Source organism: Cyprinodon tularosa, unplaced genomic scaffold (genome assembly GCF_016077235.1).
Source record: "Cyprinodon tularosa strain WSP-4 unplaced genomic scaffold, ASM1607723v1 ctg145, whole genome shotgun sequence".
NCBI classification, from domain to species: Eukaryota; Metazoa; Chordata; class Actinopteri; order Cyprinodontiformes; family Cyprinodontidae; genus Cyprinodon; species Cyprinodon tularosa.
This window is the reverse complement of record NW_024038276.1, coordinates 1,114,975-1,134,494: the sequence shown is the minus strand read 5'-3', so window position 1 is coordinate 1,134,494 and position 19,520 is coordinate 1,114,975. Positions and strand designations below refer to the sequence as shown.

Sequence of the window (19,520 nt, the reverse complement as noted above, 5' to 3'; positions counted from 1 at the left end):
CCATCATTATAGATGGCTAATGTTACTTGCATAGGGATTCACATAGTAGATTTAATGTATTCTCCTGCTAAAGCTCTGTGTATGCATTAGAAGTTCTAACGCCAACTTTGCAAAATAACAGAAACCACAGCTGCGAATCGTTATTTATCAGCCTAGATAACACAAATCATGGAGAAAAATTTAATTAGAAATTCATCATCCTAGAAGACTAACAGATTTTTTTGTCAGTCATTTAATAACTTCAGTAATGATTTGGAATATGCAATTTCAACCAAAGTTTACTCTTCATAATTTTCGTTCCGTTTGCTCTCTGCACCTTCTTATCAAGTCGCTCTCTAAAGCAAATCCCTTTGTTCCAACCAGCACACTTAGGCAGATGATTAAAGATGTTTTCTTGCCCTCCTGAAAGATTGTTCATCATGGTGAGAAAACATAATGGAAGATAACTGAGATTGTCCCACCAGAGTAGACGGATAAAACCTTTTTTTGTCAAAGTAATCTTTACTATCTCTTTGTGGTCCAAGAAAAGCTCAGAAAGCTGTGTAAGGTTTTAGAAAAATATTGCTTTCAGACCTTGTAAGTTTGTTTTTATACTGTACAGAAAACTTTATGTACAATACTTCATGCTAGAAAAGAAAATCTTATCTCTAAAGTCATTCGAAGTTTAAACTTTCTCTACAGAGTTAAAGGCAAGAGTTTTATTAGTGTATGGATGGAAAGTTGAAAGAGGAAACACACCCGGTCACTGCTTTCATTGTCACTTTTAACTTGTCAGTTTCTGTTTCTTCTTCACTCTGAAGTCTGACCAACATTGCTGCCAATTGACCTTTAAGAGACATTTGAGTCCAAACATCATCAACCTTGTGACAGCGTGAAAGGGACAGCAGAAAGGGACAGAGTTGGAAACACCAAATGTCCTGTATGTCATTTTCAGTCTTCAATTCCTCCCAGCCCGTAACTATGGAAACTGTGAGTTGAGGCGAGTTGAAGACTAAAAATGCTGTGCAGATACAAGTGGCAGCTGGTGTGCGGCTGTTCCTGATCAACAGTCTGCAGCAATCAAGGTGAAGAGAGCTGGGGTAAGTTTTATACTGAAATTTCTTACCTTCTCCCTCTGTGTGGTCTCTACCAAGTATCAGCAAACGTGCACAAAAAGGACTCTTAAAAAAAATTTGCAAATGTACAAACTAGCATGGTAATTGGTGGTGTTTTTGTTTGAATTCTATCAATATGCTAATTTCACTATAAAATCTGTTGACTGTATAAAAGCAAGGATAGATATTAGATTAGATGTTAGATTAAGAATAGAAAAAGAAAAGAGTAAAGTGTCGTAATTCTGCCCTTTGTGGACTTTTTGGGGTTTCCGGTTGCACTGTGATATTGTGTTTTCTTGGTCATTGGTTTCGTTCCCATTTTGTGTCATTCTAGTTGTTTTCTGGTTGTATTTGAGTTGTTATATATCTCTTGTTTACTCTCTGTTGCTCCCTTGTGCCACACTCCTTTCCACCAGATTCTAGTTGCTTCTATCCACACCTGCTCCCTATCAGCTGATTAGCCCAGTCTTTGTTCTGTCTCCCTTATATATTACTAATGTGCAGTTCTTCAGTGCTGGTTTCCCTTCATTACCTTACTCCTCATGTTTGTTTCTCCCATTTGTCTCCTGGTTTTTGGTTTCCTGTTTATGTTTCTAATTGTTTCTAAATTAAATCTGCAAGAACTCATATGTGCCTCCTACTACTCTGCGTTTGGGTCCTCAACAACATCTAGCAACCTTGACATAAAGAGCTGTTTCTTCCTTTTCTACATATACAATATAATAACACTAATATGTAAAATGTCACTACCAAGCATACCTTTACAAATTTTTGACAAGACATGCCTCCACTTCAAAAAAATAAGTGCACATCCCCGTATCCGCTCCCGAGAGGGAATGCTTGTTTAACGGGTGCGAGAGCGTGCACAAGCCCATTTCTCCTTGTGCATGCTTTGTTTAAAAGTTGCTGCTCTCACAGCTCGTAAAAACTTACTGTGCCTGAATGTCCACCCTAACCCCTAAATCCCTCAATCACAATATAGATCAGGGATTATATAGTGGACTTTATAGCGAACTCAGTTAACTAGTGTTCAGACACATGAACACTACTTTTTGCTACCAATTGATCACATAACTCCCCCTCCACTGCGTGGTGCCTGTGCTTTCTTTGTTATTAGTCAGCGCTGTCGGGTAGAGACAGCCTATGGCGACAGTGGGCCGCTGTGACAGCAAATCTCATGATGGTTTGCGAGGAGAGCTCTCAGCGCAAAGCATTAGCACGTAGGATGGCCTTATGTAAACATACTGTATCATTAGAATTATTGACAATTAGCAGAACCACTTATTTTGAGGATCCACCCAGAAACAGCTCTGTTAACATAGAGGTGAAAACAGATCAAATCGTTAAAACACTTTTTTTATTTTGTGGCGGTTAAGATTTACCAATGGAAACTAGCATCAGCCAAAGAATGCGCGTGCATTATTTAGCAAACAAAAATAACAAAATATACTGCAACTCAAACAGTGCAAAACAGTTAAACGCTCTGTGTACTAAAAGATATTATAAATGACAAAAATCCAGGGTTTATTTCAGCACTTTACAAATATAAAGTGTCTTTAATTTACAAAAACATGGTTCCTTTTATAGTTCAAGAATTTTTTTCTTGCAAACTTTTACCTGCTTATATTTTAAATCTCAGAACAGAAAATTACCTTTTTCGTGAATCACTCCCTTAAAATCTGCAAGCATGTACTATGTTAGCATTGTTACAGAAACTTGGCAACCCCAAGATGCCACTTTGCTGCAGTTCTCTAATAGAGGTGTTTAGAGTTTTTATTTATTTATTTGTTTTGTTTTTAAACCATGTTTGCAGTTTATCCCCCATGGAAAAAGAGAGCCATGCATCGCTAATAAGATGTTAGAGTTTAAATTAGTAAAGTATTAATGAAAAAAACTGATACCTTGATTTTAAAATGATTATTTGATATGCAAATGTTTCCACATGAAATTAGAGCAATAAAAATGGATTTACATTTTTTTTGCTAATCCAATAAAATAGGTAAATAGGAAACCAGGTGAAATGCATTGAAGGACGGGGTTTCTCTTTAGAAGAGTAGCAGCCGTGTCTAGATCCGGTAATGGGGCATGAAACCAAAAACAGTTTACAGCCTTCTGTTTTTCCCAAGAGGGACATATTGTCCAGTATGTTTTGTTTTAATTAAATTAGGAGAGAATCTCCTTAAGCTGATGGTTCTGTAGCACATTCTATTAGATCTGCTTGCAGATATTTACATAACTGAAACTAAAAACTAAAACACTCATTATCTCGCTGGTAGACCCTCAAACAGAATCTGTCAATTAATATCAATGTTTGTGTACCTTGACATATGGTATTGATAGAAAAAATCTCTGTGATGATCTTGTAGTGCTGTTCTGTTCCCATTAAAAACAGCAATCAGCTGTAGCTTGAGTATGAGCTTTTAGTCAAATGAAATTAACAAACAAACAAGCATAGAAAATATCAAATCCTCAGAGCCTGAACTATAGATAGATCATCCTGAAACCATTTATGAGGATCTTATGTAGAAGGCATTAGCCCCATCGCTGCTTAAAAATTTAGCTCAACAATTTGTTCCACAGAGTTTCTTATTCATGAGATACTAAAAGCATATCTGAGCCTTTTAGGGCTGATCTGCTCTGCCTCAAGGAAACATAGTGATTTATCTTTTTAAAGCATGTAAATGCATGTATTTATTTTAGTAAAAGAGAAAGACCTTTGATTCTATAACCCCATTTCTAATTTTGCATTTTTTATCAGCATTAAAGTTGCAATCCTTACACCATACTCAGCTCTCCAACTCAGCACAGACTTTCTTCAGACGATGTGGAAGGACACTCAGCTGCTCCATTTTCCACATTTTGTGAATGTGTTGCTTACTAAAATTCTTAGCTTTTTCTAACTGAAAATACATTAACATACATTAACAATTAATAGCTTTTACCTCTTGGAGGTTAAAAACAGGCCAGGATTTTGTTTTGTAAATTCAAAGAACAAAACAAATTTAATTTTCAGTGTTTCTGTTTGAATCTGGAAAGATTCTGTATCTAAGAGCATCACTTAGATATTTTATTATTAATTATTATGAAATTGTCTGTCTAGTAAAGGCTTACTACTTTTTGATTATTTTAGTAACCATACTCAGGTGAACTTCTGCTTTAACCCTTACCTTATTCCCAATCAAACAGCCGTCTAAATTACTTGTGGATTTTAGCAAAAACAAAAAAAAAGTTTTTAAAGGCTCTTCTATTGAGAGAAAATGTCTTATTTTTTTATATAAGCAGGGCAACATGTTCTACTGTAAGCTGAGAGCAAAGCAGAGTGCCCGACGTCCCAAGAGGAAGTTAGATGATTGTGATTGCCTCCACTCATTCCAGAATGGAGGACTTTTGGATCTTTTAATTTTTTCTGATGAACCTGTTGAAGGGTTGGCTTTACTGCAACAACGCCGTGAAGTTAACAGGAATAGATTTAGTCGCAATCAAGTTATGGGATATCTGGTGATGACTGTAAAGAAACAAAGTATTCCCATCACTGTATCTCTCTGTACTCTCCTTTAAGTGCAACAGGCATAATACAGAAACTTTAACAATCAGTTGCATATCAGTGAATCAGAATCAAAATTATCAAAAAGCATTTATTTCTATTATGCTACACATAACTTAATGGAAACATTTCAGTTTCTTTGCCAAAATAGTTAGTGTTTTTTATGGAAAAATTAAGTGGAAGGAAAAAGCTGAATAGATAAAAGGGTAAAAGGAAGCAAGCTAATGGCTTACCGTGAGAAGATCACATAATTAATGGTACCCACATTCTATCTAAAGCTGTCACTTTTGTTAACTCAGTATGAAACCAATTCTAGACACCTTTACTGTAAACTGGGCTGAGGAAAAATGGACCTGTGGTCCAACCAAAAGTTTTACATCTGGAAACTCATTTGGAGAGCAATGCCATCTTCTGGCAAAAAGCATCAGTGTCTGTTTTAATGACCACGGTAGCAATGTGGTTTAATAGCCGTCAAATTGGCCAGCTTTACACCCCACAGGGAATCTTATTGTTAGGAGGAAGCTGGGAAAAGCAACACCAATGATGCAAATGAGCTGAAGGCATCTGCTGAAACAACCACAACTTCCCTAACACCTCATCAGAGCCGCAGGCGGATCACCTCTTCACTGCCCTGCAAAGATTTAATTATTCATGCTAAATACGTCTCAACCATGACCTGAATGAATATGCTGTAAAGTATGTGAACAAACTTTTCAGCTGACTGATTGAACTCTGTTAACATCCTTTTGTTATTGGTGTTTTATAATTAGATTTTATAAAATCAATTTTGGGTTTACTGTACATTAGTCATGACTGAATTATATCACTACTTGTAGTTAATCTACAACTTGCAAGTTTCATTGTTATATTCAGTGACTGGAATTAATTAACTTTTTAATTATTTTCATTAAAGCATCATTAACGAGATGAGGCACCTCATATTAAAAAAAAATGTCTTCTCCTAGAGTAGCACTCTTCATCCTTCAACACACAGGTGAGCTCCAAATTGAGAGAGGGGATTCGTGATATTTTACCCTTGTGGTGTTTTTGTTTTTCTCCCTGTACAAGGGTGAGCTACGTATGATCACAGAGAATCCAATGCAAGCTGGATGTGGTTGATGTCAGATGCTCTTATCTTGTGTTATCTGCACTACAAGCTCCTCTCTCCAGCCCTTTCCATCAGTGCATCTTCTTTGTCAATCCCCCTGACATGCTCTGTGTATTTATCTGTCAAAGCCTTCACCTCTCTGTCCACTGCCTCGCAGCCTATGCTTCTCACAAACTTCATCCTGCCTCATTTACCTGTCGTCTCTTTCACACACCCCTCAGTCTTTGTCACCCATCCGCAATATGGCACAAAGATCCTAATGTCCATCACCTTGTATCCCTACGTCTCTTCACAAGCTTTGTTTTGGATGACCTACAGGTTATGGGCTGAATGGCAATTGGGATGAACGTGTTGTTTGTGTAGACAGAATGAGTTGTTATTGTTATAGTTATATCCTTGGGCATTTCTTACTGTCTGTCCATCTGTGCTTCCATTCGTACACATCAAATGTTTGATAGCACTTTGAATTTTTTAATAAGTATTTCGTATGCCGGAGGTCTTCAACAGGGGGTCCATGATCCCTAGGGGGTCCACGGAGGTACTGCATGGGGGTTCCGAAAGTTTTGGTTAGACTTTTTTTTTTTATATTCCCCCCTGCAATTTTTTCCACTAATTGAAATGTCTTTAAATAAACATGTACATGCATTCAACACACTGTAGTAAGCAGATAAATGGAGGCAGAAGATGTCTGTCAGTCATCAATGCACACATTCAACGACACACAGGAGCTCTTTCAAGCCGGTCACCGTTTCATTCACAACAGCTGTCCCATCAATGTGGAATACTTTAATAATCCCAGGGCGAATTTACTTTCGTTACATGACTCCATCTGTAATAGAGTGACTATAGGACCAGTTTGATATAACACAATTTCATACAATATAAATAATTAGGGGGTCCCCACTCCATCTCGCCATCATGAACAATGCTTAAAAAATTTAATCAAAAATAAGATGGTGACCTGCCTAAAGCAATTTTTCATCAAATCTACCCTGACTGTGTTCAACAGATCCTAAAAAGTGAATTTGGTAAAAATAGCATTTAAACTGTTGAGCTTTGGGAAATATTTTGGGTATCCCCCTATAAGTGTCTTTGATAGACTATTCCTTACTTAGCCAAGTTGGGTTTCTTACACTCATCTTTCCTCTCTGCTAAAATAAATTCTGTTGGACTGAGATGCGGATTTTGTGATAGCTACTTAAAGGCAATAAGTTGTTTTTTTGTCCAAAAGACATTCTGTAACTTATTCAGTAGTTATCTAATGTTATGATTCCGCCCTTTGTGGACTTCTGTTGAAGTTTCTTTTTGAGTTTTCACTTACACTTTGATTTATGTAATTCTGTGTTTTGTTGGTCATTGGTTTCTTTTCCCTGCGATGAACTGGCGACCTGTCCAGGGTTTACCCCGCCTCTTGCCCATTGACAGCTGGAGATAGGCACCAGCACCCCTTGTGACCCGATTCGGAATTAAGCATGTTAGAAAATGGATGGATAGATAGATGGTTTCTTTTCCATTTTGTGTTATTTTTACGCAGTGTTGTATTATTTAAAGGGGAATGCCGTTTATTTTTTTTTTACATTGGGCCCTTGATTTTACATTATTACTGTACATCATGTTCTAGTCACCCATATAAGTTTGTATCATTTGGAGCCATTCTGAAGATATGCTGGCATACCATAAAGAATAAATTATGAAAAATTCAGTTTGTGCCTTCAAGTTGACTGCCCATAGGACAACTTTACTTGGATATAATCGAACGGAATATCTTTAGAACAGCTCCAAATGACTCAAAACTCATATGGGTGAGTAGAACATGAGGTAATAACGTGAAAATCAGGGGCCCAATGTAAAAAAAAAACGGCGTTCCCCTTTAAGTTACTCTTTATTTCCCCCTTGTGCCAGTCTCATTTCTCCTAGCTCCCTTCTAGTTACTTCTATCCACACCCGCTCCATATCAGACCATTCTTTGTTCTATCTCCCTATATATCTTGCGCAGGTTGCCATTGCTGGATCCTCTGCATTGCTTCGCTCCTCATGTGTGTTTCTCCCTTTTTCCTCCTGGTTTGGTTTCTTTATATTGTTCCTGGATTTGTGCTTTAGTTGCAATCTGCATTTAAATTAAATCTGCAAGAACCCTTCTCTGTCTACTCATCTTTGCATTTGGGTCCTCAACAAACTTCCACCAAACATGACAGCTAAGAGTCATTGTCCATAGTGTTGCCCAAGCTTCAAAGTATAACTAAATCCAGTGAAAGTTAAATCCCCAGAAGCAAATTTTGGAAGTTGCCTCAAAAGTGGACAATGCTGAGACACAACCAAGTTTGGAGGTTTGGTCTTTAAGTGTCAGGATGAGGGGAGGGGAAATGACATTGAAATTTATATTGCTAAATAATTATAAGTACCTAAATTAAAACACTATCCTGATTAATAGGTAATAAATGCTTACCTAAAAAACACCACTAATCAACCCTTTCTGTGTTCATAATTCTAACTCCTAACTTGCAAGGAGGGTTATTATAAGGTTATTGTAAAATCATGACAGAGGGTGGTTTTAAGCTGCTTCCAAATTGTACCTAGAAGAAGCGATACCAGGTAGAACAGTGTTTATGTCATTGGTATGGTTTGTAGCAGTTGCAGCACTGACCATTTATGACCAATGAGAAATATGTGTACCACATGTGTCCCGCTTGTGGACACATGTGGTATGTGGTATTTGCATAAAGTGCAGCTTGTGCCAGAAAATTAGGTGATGGTCCATGGCATTGTCAGCCACAGACCATCAACACATTATAGTATTTATTCTTCAGCATTTCAAAACAATATTATCTTCTTCAAGATAAAGTCTCTTTGTCCCTTCATTTGATCAGTGCTGCACTTTAAGAAATGGAAATGTTATGAAAGCTGTACAAAACAAAATTTTGTTTTGTAAGTCTAAGTCTTTGATAAAATGTATTTCTATGTATCTTAACTACACACATCATTAATGCATTTATATTTTACAGATGAAGTAGTGGTCTCAGCCTTGCAAGCTTTATTTTCTCCAAATGAATCAAATATATTAAAACACATCATCCAAAACATCACAAAATATGTTTCTAACACTTTTTATAATACGTTTAGAGTAATGTGGTCTTCAGTCAGCTTTCAGTCCACTATGACTTGAACTTGTAGTGTTGCCCCATCACCGATACCAGTATCGGGACGGGCACCTAAGACCAACCTAACAGAAGCTAACAGACATACAATTGTCAACTGAGCTTCCCCCAGTTATTTTCAAGTTATATAAATCATTCTGTACTACATTTCTCAATTTAAAACAGTGAGAATTCTGTAATATCAATCATTCTTGTGAATAGCAAATAAAGACTAGGTACTAGGCTCTTAACTGGCAGAAAAAAAGGTTATGAAAATGTAAATATGTGGTTTCATCTCTAACTTATATGCTTGTATCAGAAATGCTCTAAAAATCTTCTAATAAAACACTTTGTTTTCTCAAAAAAGAACAGCCTTTGTGAGAGATCTTCAGATATTGCACTCGCGAGCAAATGTAGTAGACTATGAGTATACATGAAAATCTGGAAGTATACTAAGTATACTACGTTTACTCGAGAGCAGCATCTTTTCGCAGCAAACCTCAACGGGAACTTACCAGAGCTTTGCTTTGTGCTGAGACATTGTGTCATGGATGTGTGTCTATGTGCAAGAAATTTGACATGTAGGCAAAAACATGGACTATATTGCATTATTTTCAACATGTTGCTAGAGCCTTCAATTATTTAGGATATCCTTATCTGTCCATCATCAAGAGGAGCTGGCCAGGTTTTATCTTGGGAATACAAGGGCACAGTTTTATGCAGGGGGTGTTGTAATAAAGTAAACATGTGCATGAAAAAAGCCGATGCATTCCAATCTGTTGTGTAATGTTCAAAATTTTTGTAAGAGTTAATCTGACTGATGTATTCTGTCAAAAAATGTTTACATAATATTGCCATTCATGCCTATTCTAAAGATGTTCTGCTCCCCCTCTGCTGGATAAGTACAGCTCAGAGCTTAACTTTTGTAATTTTGGAAGACTTGATGTGTTCACACCTGTATTCTAGTTAAACAATAAATAAATAAAATGTTTTTCCATTAGGCATAACATGAGTTTTAAATGTCTAAATGAACTAAAGGTCAAGAATATATTAATGTGCTATTGTTAAGCACATGAGAAAGAAATAGTCTGTTGGACTGCAAAAAGGGTTGTGTCAATGCAATGTACTTTACACGGAGACACTGGTGTAATGTTGACCTACTAGTAAAAAAGACCACATTTTCTAAATTGGCCCAATTGAGTAGAATATTCACTATATTCTTAAAACATTTTAAGATTATGCAAACTGTTCTGAAAGAAAAAGGGATTAACCAAATCCAGGAGTGGTATTATATTAGGGTGTTGCTGAGTTAATATTTTATTCAACACTAAGTGAAAAATCATAATGCAGGGTACATTTTTACCATTTTTCACATTTAATGGTTACAAAACCAAAAAAGTTGTAATATAAGGGATATAACATGAGTTAATACGAAAATCATATTTTAAATTATTAAAGGTAAACCTATCCCCAATGTGGTGGAAACTACTAGCAAGGGTTTCTGTTAACCTGCAATGAGTCTTTACATTGCTCTGGTGGAAAACTTCACCCCACTGTTTTTTGTCCCCATCGCTATGCAGGGGACCAAAATATCTCACCTTGTCAGCCAGGCCAACAATGACCCTAACGACACCCCGTTACTAATGGGCAGACCTGCTCTTTCAGTTCAATTTGTATGTTTTCTAAACCATAACAAGATTTTGCTGGGCTACTCAATGCTAATCCAGACATTTGGAATTAAAAAAGTCCCCTGGATGTAAAGCAAAACGTCTTCAAACTTGTAAAACAAAGTCCAGTGGTTTTTCTTTAACTTTTTTTTTTCCACTTTTTTGGATACCATTGATACCATTAATCACTGTACAACATCAATGTCAATCAATAAAACACACTGCACCATGTTTTCTGCTGTCATGGTGTTACCTGAAATACCTCACTAGCGTTTTTTTGTTTTTTATTTGCCAGATTTATAAAATACTTCCCTAAAAGTCTTTTTGAATCATGCGCAGTGACTGAGGGTTATACCTTTTTTGCTTATTTGTTTGTGAATTTCATGGTTGGGTGCCTTTTCAGGACCTTTAGCCTACTTTACATTTTTTTGCCCTCTTCTTTCCATGTTGAGCACAGAATTGCTGTTCTTTTTACTGGGCCTTCATTTACTTCACAATGCTGCACCCCCTTTGCTACCTTACTGCGTATTCAACTATTTTCAAATCTAGGTCATATTTTTGTTCTTTGTGTTTCAAAACCACATACAGGTGCTGGTCATAAAATTAGAATATCATGAAAAAGTAGATTGATTTCAGTAATTCCATTTAAAAAGTGAAACGTGTATATTATATTCATACATTACATACAAACCCATATATTTCAGATGTTTATTTTGTTTAATTTTGATGATTACAAATGACAACAAATGAAAATCTCAAATTCATCATATCAGAAAATTAGAATATTACTGAAGACCAATAAAAACAAAGGATTTATAGAAATGTTGGCCAACTGAAAAGTATGAACATGAAAAGTATGAGCATGTACAGCACTCAGTATTTAGTTGGGCCTCCTTTGGCCTGTATTACTGCAGCAATGCGGCGTGGCATGGAGTCGATCAGTCTGTGGCACTGCTCAGGTGTTATGATAGCCCAGGTTGCTCTAATAGTGGCTTTTAGCTCTTCTGAATTGTTGGGTCTGGTGTATTGCATCTTCTTCTTCACAATACCCCATAGATTTTCTATGGGGTTAAGGTCAGGAGAGTTTGCTGGCCAATTAAGAACAGGGATACCATGGTCCTTCAACCAGGTACTGGTAGCTTTGGCACTGTGTGCAGGTGCCAAGTCCTGTTGGAAAATGAAATCTGCATCTCCAAAAAGTTGGTCAGCTGCAGGAAGCATGAAGTGCTCTAAAACTTCCTGGTATGTGGCTGCGTTGACCCTGGACCTCAGAAAACACAATGGACCAACACCAGCAGATGACATGGCACCCCAAACCATCACTGACTGTGGAAACTTTACACTGGACTTCAAGCAACGTGGATGAAGTGCCTCTCTTCTTTTCCTCCAGACTCTGGGACCTTGATTTCCAAAGGAAATGCAAAATTTACTTTCATCAGAGAACATGACTTTGGACCACTCACCAGCAGTCCAGTCCTGTTTCTCTTTAGCCCAGGCAAGACGCTTCTGACGCTGTCTGTGGTTCAAGAGTGGCTTGACACAAGGAATGCGACAGCAGAAACCCATGTCTTTCATACGTCTGTGTGTGGTGGTTCTTGAAGCACTCACTCCAGCTGCAGTCCACTCTTTGTGAATCTCCCCCACATTTTTGAATGGGTTTTGTTTCACAATCCTCTCCAGGGTGCGGTTATCTCTCTTGCTTGTACACTTTTTTCGACCACATCTTTTCCTTCCCTTCGCCTCTCTATTAATGTGCTTGGACACTGAGCTCTGTGAACAGCCAGCCTGTTTAGCGATGACCTTTTGTGTCTTGCCCTCCTTGTGCAAGGTGTCGATGGTCGTCTTTTGGACAACTGTCAAGTCAGCAGTCTTCCCCATGATTGTGTAGCCTATAGAACTAGACTGAAAGACCATTTAAAGGCTTTTGCAGGTGGTTTGAGTTAATTAGCTGATTAGAGTGTGGCACCAGGGGCCATCAATTTTGAACCTTTTCACAATATTCTAATTTTCTGATATGATGAATTTGAGATTTTCATTTGTTGTCATTTGTAATCATCAAAATTAAACAAAATAAACATCTGAAATATATGGGTTTGTATGTAATGTATGAATATAATATACACGTTTCACTTTTTAAATGGAATTACTGAAATCAATCTACTTTTTCATGATATTCTAATTTTATGACCAGCACCTGTACTAGCTCTTTATTAAGACCCAAATCCATTTTCTGTGACTACAAAACACAGACAACCTGAAACGAGGTAAACTAGGATAAGTAAAGACTTTAAAGCCATGACTGAAAGCAAAAAGAAGAGGAAAGTATTAAGAATAAAAAGGTTAGGAATGTAATAACACTAAGTTGTTCTATCTGTGTCTTGAGTGCAGTTCCAACACACAAACCTTCCTGGGATTTTTGTCAATTTTTCAATAGGGGACAAATATAGTCCTCACACTCCCTTTAAACAATATTTTTTTCTTGCACACAATTTATGAAAAAGAGTACATTTTGCTCCACTTTGCCCTCCTCATTTCCCATGCAGTCATTATCTAACAATAGTGCCAAGCTTTGCCTCTTCTGTTTCATATTTTGTCTCTTTTGAGATACACAGAGATAAAGAGGGTACCAGAACTCTCAACCTCTTATCTCTGAAGAGTTCTTATTCGTTTCCACAGCTGCTCTGTAGCAGCACAACGCACCACGGACACAGCTGCTACCACTGCTGCTTGCCCCCAACCTTTGGGATGTTTTCCCCATCTAATGAATAAATTATCCAGGTCTGGATTATTGCTTGTTTGTTTATATTTCCAATTTGAATTTAGTGTATTTAACTTAGCTCAACTACATAATTTCCCTTTGGATCTCAACTGTCCTGTTATTTGCTCCACACCCCAAGAGAGACATCCATATCCAGTTTCAGAGTTAATGACCTAGATGAATCATGAATGCATGTAAAGAAACAAAAACAAAAAGTATGACAGCCCCCAGGCCTATTGTTGAGTAAAGTTCAATAACCTGTGTCACATCATCTTCTGTGTTGCTGGTACCACATTGTTTGTGGAGATACCAAAACGCAGAAAGCGTTTTCTTTCTGGGTCATAAATATGGATATGAGTAAGTGTGGAAAAAACAGAAAATTAGGTCCCTTATCTTCATTTCCCTGGAGTGGCCAGAGGCCAACAGAGTAGGCTATGGCCACATTTTAAAAATTATCTATACATAAATACGCATTATAGCAATTTTTTGCCCATCTGTTCCTCTGGTTTTGGTAATCTCTGACTACTTCCAGGTGTGAAACTCTGGGAATAAAAAACAGCACACTGCTCTCAGTCAGGACAACTTAATTTAAAAAATCAAAGTGTTTAAAACTCTTAACTAATTTGGAATTTAAGGAAATATTTTGTGGACTGACTAGACAAATGTTTAACCTTTCGAAAGGTGTGTGCCCTGTTATAACTGGGCTATAAGTAACAGCATTCCAGGAAGAGAACATCATACTTGCAGTAAAATATGATGGGGGTAATGTGATGATCTGGGGCTTTTTTTGCTGCTTTGGGAGCCAGAAGTCTTGTTGTAAAAAATGGAAACATGCATTCTGCTGTCTACCAAAAAAAAAAACCTAAAGGAGAATGTCTGGCCATCTGTTGATGATCCAAAGCTGAAAGCAGCTATCTTCTACAGCAGGACAATGATGCTTAAATAGAGCATAGAGGCCTCATAGGGGCTTTCAAAACACGCTATTATCAGTCATCACCAATAGCATATAACCTTTTGACCATCTCATACTTTTTTCATGTACCCTTTATTCAGTATCAGTCAATTAGTAGACTAAATTAGGTAAGGATGAAATTTCGAATAGATAAAAACAGTGTAGATTTTTTTCACAAATAATGGCTAAACAGTCAATAACCCACCCTTGTCTTTTTTCCAAATAAGCCATTTACTTGTAGGCAATTCTAACTACAAATACCTATTTGTGTAAACACAATAATAACATAAATGTTATATATATATTTTGCTTTTCTGTTGTTCCACCAAATATCAAGGGCACAAAAATGCAATTCTGGTAACCAAGCCACCTGACTTTCAAGACAAGGCATTATTACATGATAACAACTGTGTTTTTCTTTTACTCTGTTATGAAGTTGACCCTCTGAAAGTCTGAACTGAAGAGTGTTGTGAAGTACATCTTATTTGTAGGAGTTCACATGGAGTGTCTTTTCTTGCCTAAATAAATGTTACGGTTACATTTACACTTACCATCATTTATGAATTATCAAGTGGCTATTTATTGAGGATTAACAGATAGTTTATTACAGTTTAATTACATTATAAACTGAATCGAAACAATTTTTAAAGGCTAGGTTCAGGTCTTAAATCCACTGATGTTAAGGCAAGGTCTAAACACTCATGATAGGGCTATATAAGTCCATCATATTAGGGTTAGGCATGAAATTCACAGATTTTAGGGTTAAGGGTAAACCAACATGTAAGAGAGAGGTTTTAATCAGCCAGATTAAGGTTAAGCATGAAACCTACTGATGTTAGAGTTAGGGTTAAACCAACATGGCAGGGTGGTTTAAATCACCCAGATTAGTGTTTGACATGAAGTCAACTGATGTTGGGGTTAGGAATACACCAACATGGCAGGGTGGTTTAAATCAGCCAGATGAAGCCTACTGGTGTTAGGGTTAGGGGTTAACCAACATGGCAGGATGGTTTGAATCAGCCCGATTAGGGTTAGGCATAAAGACCACTGATGTTAGGTTCAGGGTAAACCAACATGGCAAAGCAATATAAATCCATCAGATTGGGGTTAGGCATGAAGCAAATGATTTTTGTGGTTGGGGATAAACTAAAACTGCAGAAGAACTATCTGTTAGTCATTAATGAATTGTCTCCTTACCATTTATAAGTGATGGTTTTGATGGTTGTTGTAAATTGCTACCTGGATCTACGTATTTTCTGACTTTAATTGTGGACAAACACAGATATTCTCCTTCAAAACAATGACAATAAAAAAGATGGATGGATGTATGGATGAAAAAGCAGTCCTACTAGGTGTTGTGAAGGAAGGGTGGGCATAACTATAATGTTGACCAAAGTGGATAAATAGGTCTCTCAAAAATAATACTTATACTTCTACTGTCTTTAACTATTTCATGCTGTATGACAGTCCGCTAAGAAATGAAGATGATGTAAATCAACATCACTTAGCAGGCTTTGGACATGATCCTGAATCAAGTCAACCCTTGTGAGAGAGATCGAGAACACTAAAACCTTCAGGTGAGTCCAGATTCTGAAATTTGTTCTGGTAAGAGTTTTCAAACATCTTAATTTCCTTTGCCAATTTTGGCAGTTGTATTTTAGGAAAAGATTTTAAAAAAGATACAAGGATACTTGAGATATTTGGGGATTATAAATCAAAAAATATATTTGCCTAAATGTGTAACTTTGTTTGAGTTTCCATTGCTCACATCATTTGATAGCCCATAAACTCACATCTTAAAAATATGTTAACCCTACAGATGAGGAAACTCTGGACCCCCCAAAAAAGAGAGGCTGAACGGAGACACAGAGTACCAAAGAAGAAGGCAAAATATGGGTCTGTGGCCATAGGGAACTGGTTGGCAAGCGTCTCTATCACAGCACAATATAATTGTGTGCCCCAGATCGACAGCCAACGACTTTGACCCAAAGAAAGGTGTACAGTCAGAAAGCTTCCTCTGCTTCATCACTCTTGACATGTTTTGAGCTGATCAGGAGTGGAGTGGACTGTTCAATATCAGCACCAGACACAGCTCGACAGTTTGGTCATTGCTCTCCATGAACTACCGGCACTTTTTTTTATCCTCTTGAAGGGGGATGATAAAACTTTTCTCACTACTTGAATCATAGTAGGCAAAACTGGGGCACTCACTGATCATCGTCTTTATGACCCAAAACCACATTCAAGGCATATTTACACCTATGCTTCAGTGACATGGACCCATGCAGTGGACAAGTCAGGACTGACAGGTTTGCTGCAGTCTCTGATGTTTATTTACTTTTTTTTTTATTGCCAACTCCATCTCATCCTACAGTCCAGGCGCATGTGCCAAACGAAATGTACAAATGTGTTAAATGTAGAAAGGAGGTGTTGTGGAACTTAAGTGCTGAAGCCCAGTAAAAATACACAAACACGGACATGACACCATCTTGGCACATGTGAAAGTTCTGTACCTTTTTTGCATTGAGTGTTTTTGTTATTAATCACATCACCGAAATATTGCTCAAGTCATTTTATTGTAAAATTTCTTGAATTAATTAGTTAAATAGAGGTCCTGTTTGATTATTGTGCATCAACAGTAAATCTTAGCAAGAATTAAGAAAGATCAACTGCTTCTAAAATTCACTGATAAGAGAGGTAAAAATAATGTTCTATTGTGAACACAAAGTGTAATCATTACTCGTAGTCAGCTACACTGCATCTGCCCAACCTGGACATGGAAACTTTCTCATCATACAGTGTGAGCAGGTAGATCGCATCAGAGCGTCGGGCTGAACATGCATTGTGAGCTGTAAACTCACACTGTACGACAAAATCCTGCGTTTTCGTCGTAGCTGCGTGCAACAATTGAAAAAAATCACAGTGTATGCCCGACTTAAGAATTTTTCAGGTCAGTCTACATTAGGCCACTTGATGCGTAGTGAGGCTCTAAGCAGACTCCACTTCTCAAAAACTTACCCATAAAATCAAAGAGATGTCACTGAATGAATCATGTGACCTAGATGAGCCAGTCATCTGAGCCCCCCTTAAACACAGAGGTAACTAAGCTAAAAATTGTTGTTAGGCGACAAAACAGATACAACTTTTACCTGACATGTTTTTGAGTCTCTAATTTAGGATTTAATCTAGAAGGGTGAATATGGCTTTGTTTTAAAACTAACTTGATGATTGATCAACTCAATCTGCTGGTCCAAAGTGGTCCTCTGTATATCAGGTTTTAAAATATGAAGGGAGACTGCTTAAGCTTGTGACAGCACAGGGTTGCCACTTGATCTAAGGGATGCTAAACCTAAAGGTTACTTGCTAAGACCCCAAAGGCAAAGTAACACAGTCTTGCTTCAAGAACAGGATGGAGCTGCCTTATTTAAGAGGAACAAAATTGCAGGTAAATGTAGTTTGGCCAACAAAGATGTTGTTAATGAAATACCTCAATCATTTCCTGCTAAGAACAATAATCATTACTCTTTTCACAGACAATCCATCTGAACAAATGTTTACTTTGGCTTAACCTGGTCTGAGATGTTGTCTTTGATCGTTCCTAGTGTGTTATGGCCTCAACTTGTTTGATGCTTTGATTTTTTATTTTATAAATTTTTTTGGAATCTTATGCGTTTCATATATTATTGTTAAAGAGCTTTATGAATAGAATTGTATGTCAATTCTTTGCTCAATGCTTGGTTATTACTGTTTTTTTGGCTTTTTCTATCACTTGTTATGTAATAAAAAGCATACCTTTGCAAACCAGTGTTGCTCCCTACTTGATAGATTTTATTAACTTGCATTTTAGACACAAATGACCTGTTTTCAATGATGTATTTTGCTAGTGACACAGTTAACACCCAATAAAAACACAAAAAATAAATATTTCAAATATATGGAGAAAACAGACAATTGAGACGGAACATTAAGTACCAAAAAGTTGGATAGTTAGTTGTGGAAATAAGCATTAAAATAAAATGCATAATATGATTAAAATAATGTCCTTTTGATTAAACAGGAGGTAGATTTAGTAACTGTACAAAAAAAAAAAAAACATTTGTCTATGATCAATATGATGAGACAAAGCTAGAAACATTACATTTCCATGTCTTGTTTTAAATTACTGGTGTGTGTTTGTCTACTTGCCCCAGTTTTATAGGTGTTTCCAAGCCCTGCTACACTGTGAAGCTCCACGTGGAAGCTCCAGCATGAAGAGCTCCTCCAAGGCTGCTACCAAGGCTATGAAGGGGGTAGCAGTGACCGGCCCTCGTCGAACCAACGATTTGTTATTTATGGTTGCCTCTCTGGGTCAACCTGCCGCTACAGTTCCCCAGCTGGGGCCGTCCTGTGAACCAACCATTGATCTCACCAAGGCCCCATCTTCTGACAACCAACCTGTGGTTGTGGTATCACTAGTGGCCCAATTTGATGGCTAATTAGTGGATAATGCTGTGAAATCTCCAAATCCTTGCCCTGATAGTCTTTAATGATAAAGGAGGAGGTGTGTCAGAGCTCAGCGAGCAGCAGCTTCCTTCTGCAGGGGGATTTAAAGCAGCTCTGACGTCATCGCTGAATTGGTCCTGGTGTCAGACAGAGAACAAAGGGAAACCGTGAAATGCCTCTGGACAACATGAGCAAAAATCTACAGCAGTGAACATTGAACACCTTGGAGCCTGTGTTTATCTGCAAAAAATAGGAGTTTTAAACATTTTTTATTTTGATGAAGCACTGTTATAAAAAAGGAAAATATCTGAATCATTTCAAGGGCCTAATGTGTTTTGTAGCTGAAGAAGGACTGAGTTATATTTTTATATCGATTTGTTAGTGACAGCAATTCAAGTGCAGTAAAGAAACTTTGGTTAATTATGACCCAAAGTCTTTTAAGGTTTTGTTACTAAAGGTAAGTCTTTGACAAAAAGATTGAGGCACAAGAAACACTGTAAATATTACTTTAGATCTTTAATCTTCTTTATTTTCTTGCCATTTTATTTTTAGAAATACAGCCTGCATCAAACTGAACCTTATTTAAATTAGGGACTTTTATATGTAGCATTGCTTTTGTAGCATGCTTAGGACTTTGGAGTTCCTGTGAAGTGACATGGCTATCAGTAATAATCATGCATCCAAGCCATTACAGTGTATTGCATATTAGTTGAAGCATTGGTTGAATAAATTTTCATTATTAGGGGAGTGGCAGCCTACTGGTTAGGGCATTGCGTTTAAA

General features: G+C 37.2%; 1 protein-coding gene across 3 annotated transcripts in view; it reads left to right on the top strand.

Moving 5' to 3' along the window:
* LOC119779305 (opsin-3-like) overlaps positions 1-19,520 on the top strand; it is a 94,418-nt gene extending 74,898 nt beyond the window's left edge. For 2 of the 3 annotated variants that reach the window (XM_038278903.1, XM_038278901.1), the window contains one exon: positions 18,448-19,520. In XM_038278903.1, the coding sequence (XP_038134831.1) occupies positions 18,448-18,732 (285 nt within the window). In that variant the 3' untranslated portion in view covers positions 18,733-19,520. Of the gene's footprint in view, positions 1-15,768; positions 15,835-16,076; positions 17,880-18,447 lie in introns of those variants that run through there. The other variant, XM_038278902.1, reaches the window with a different exon arrangement.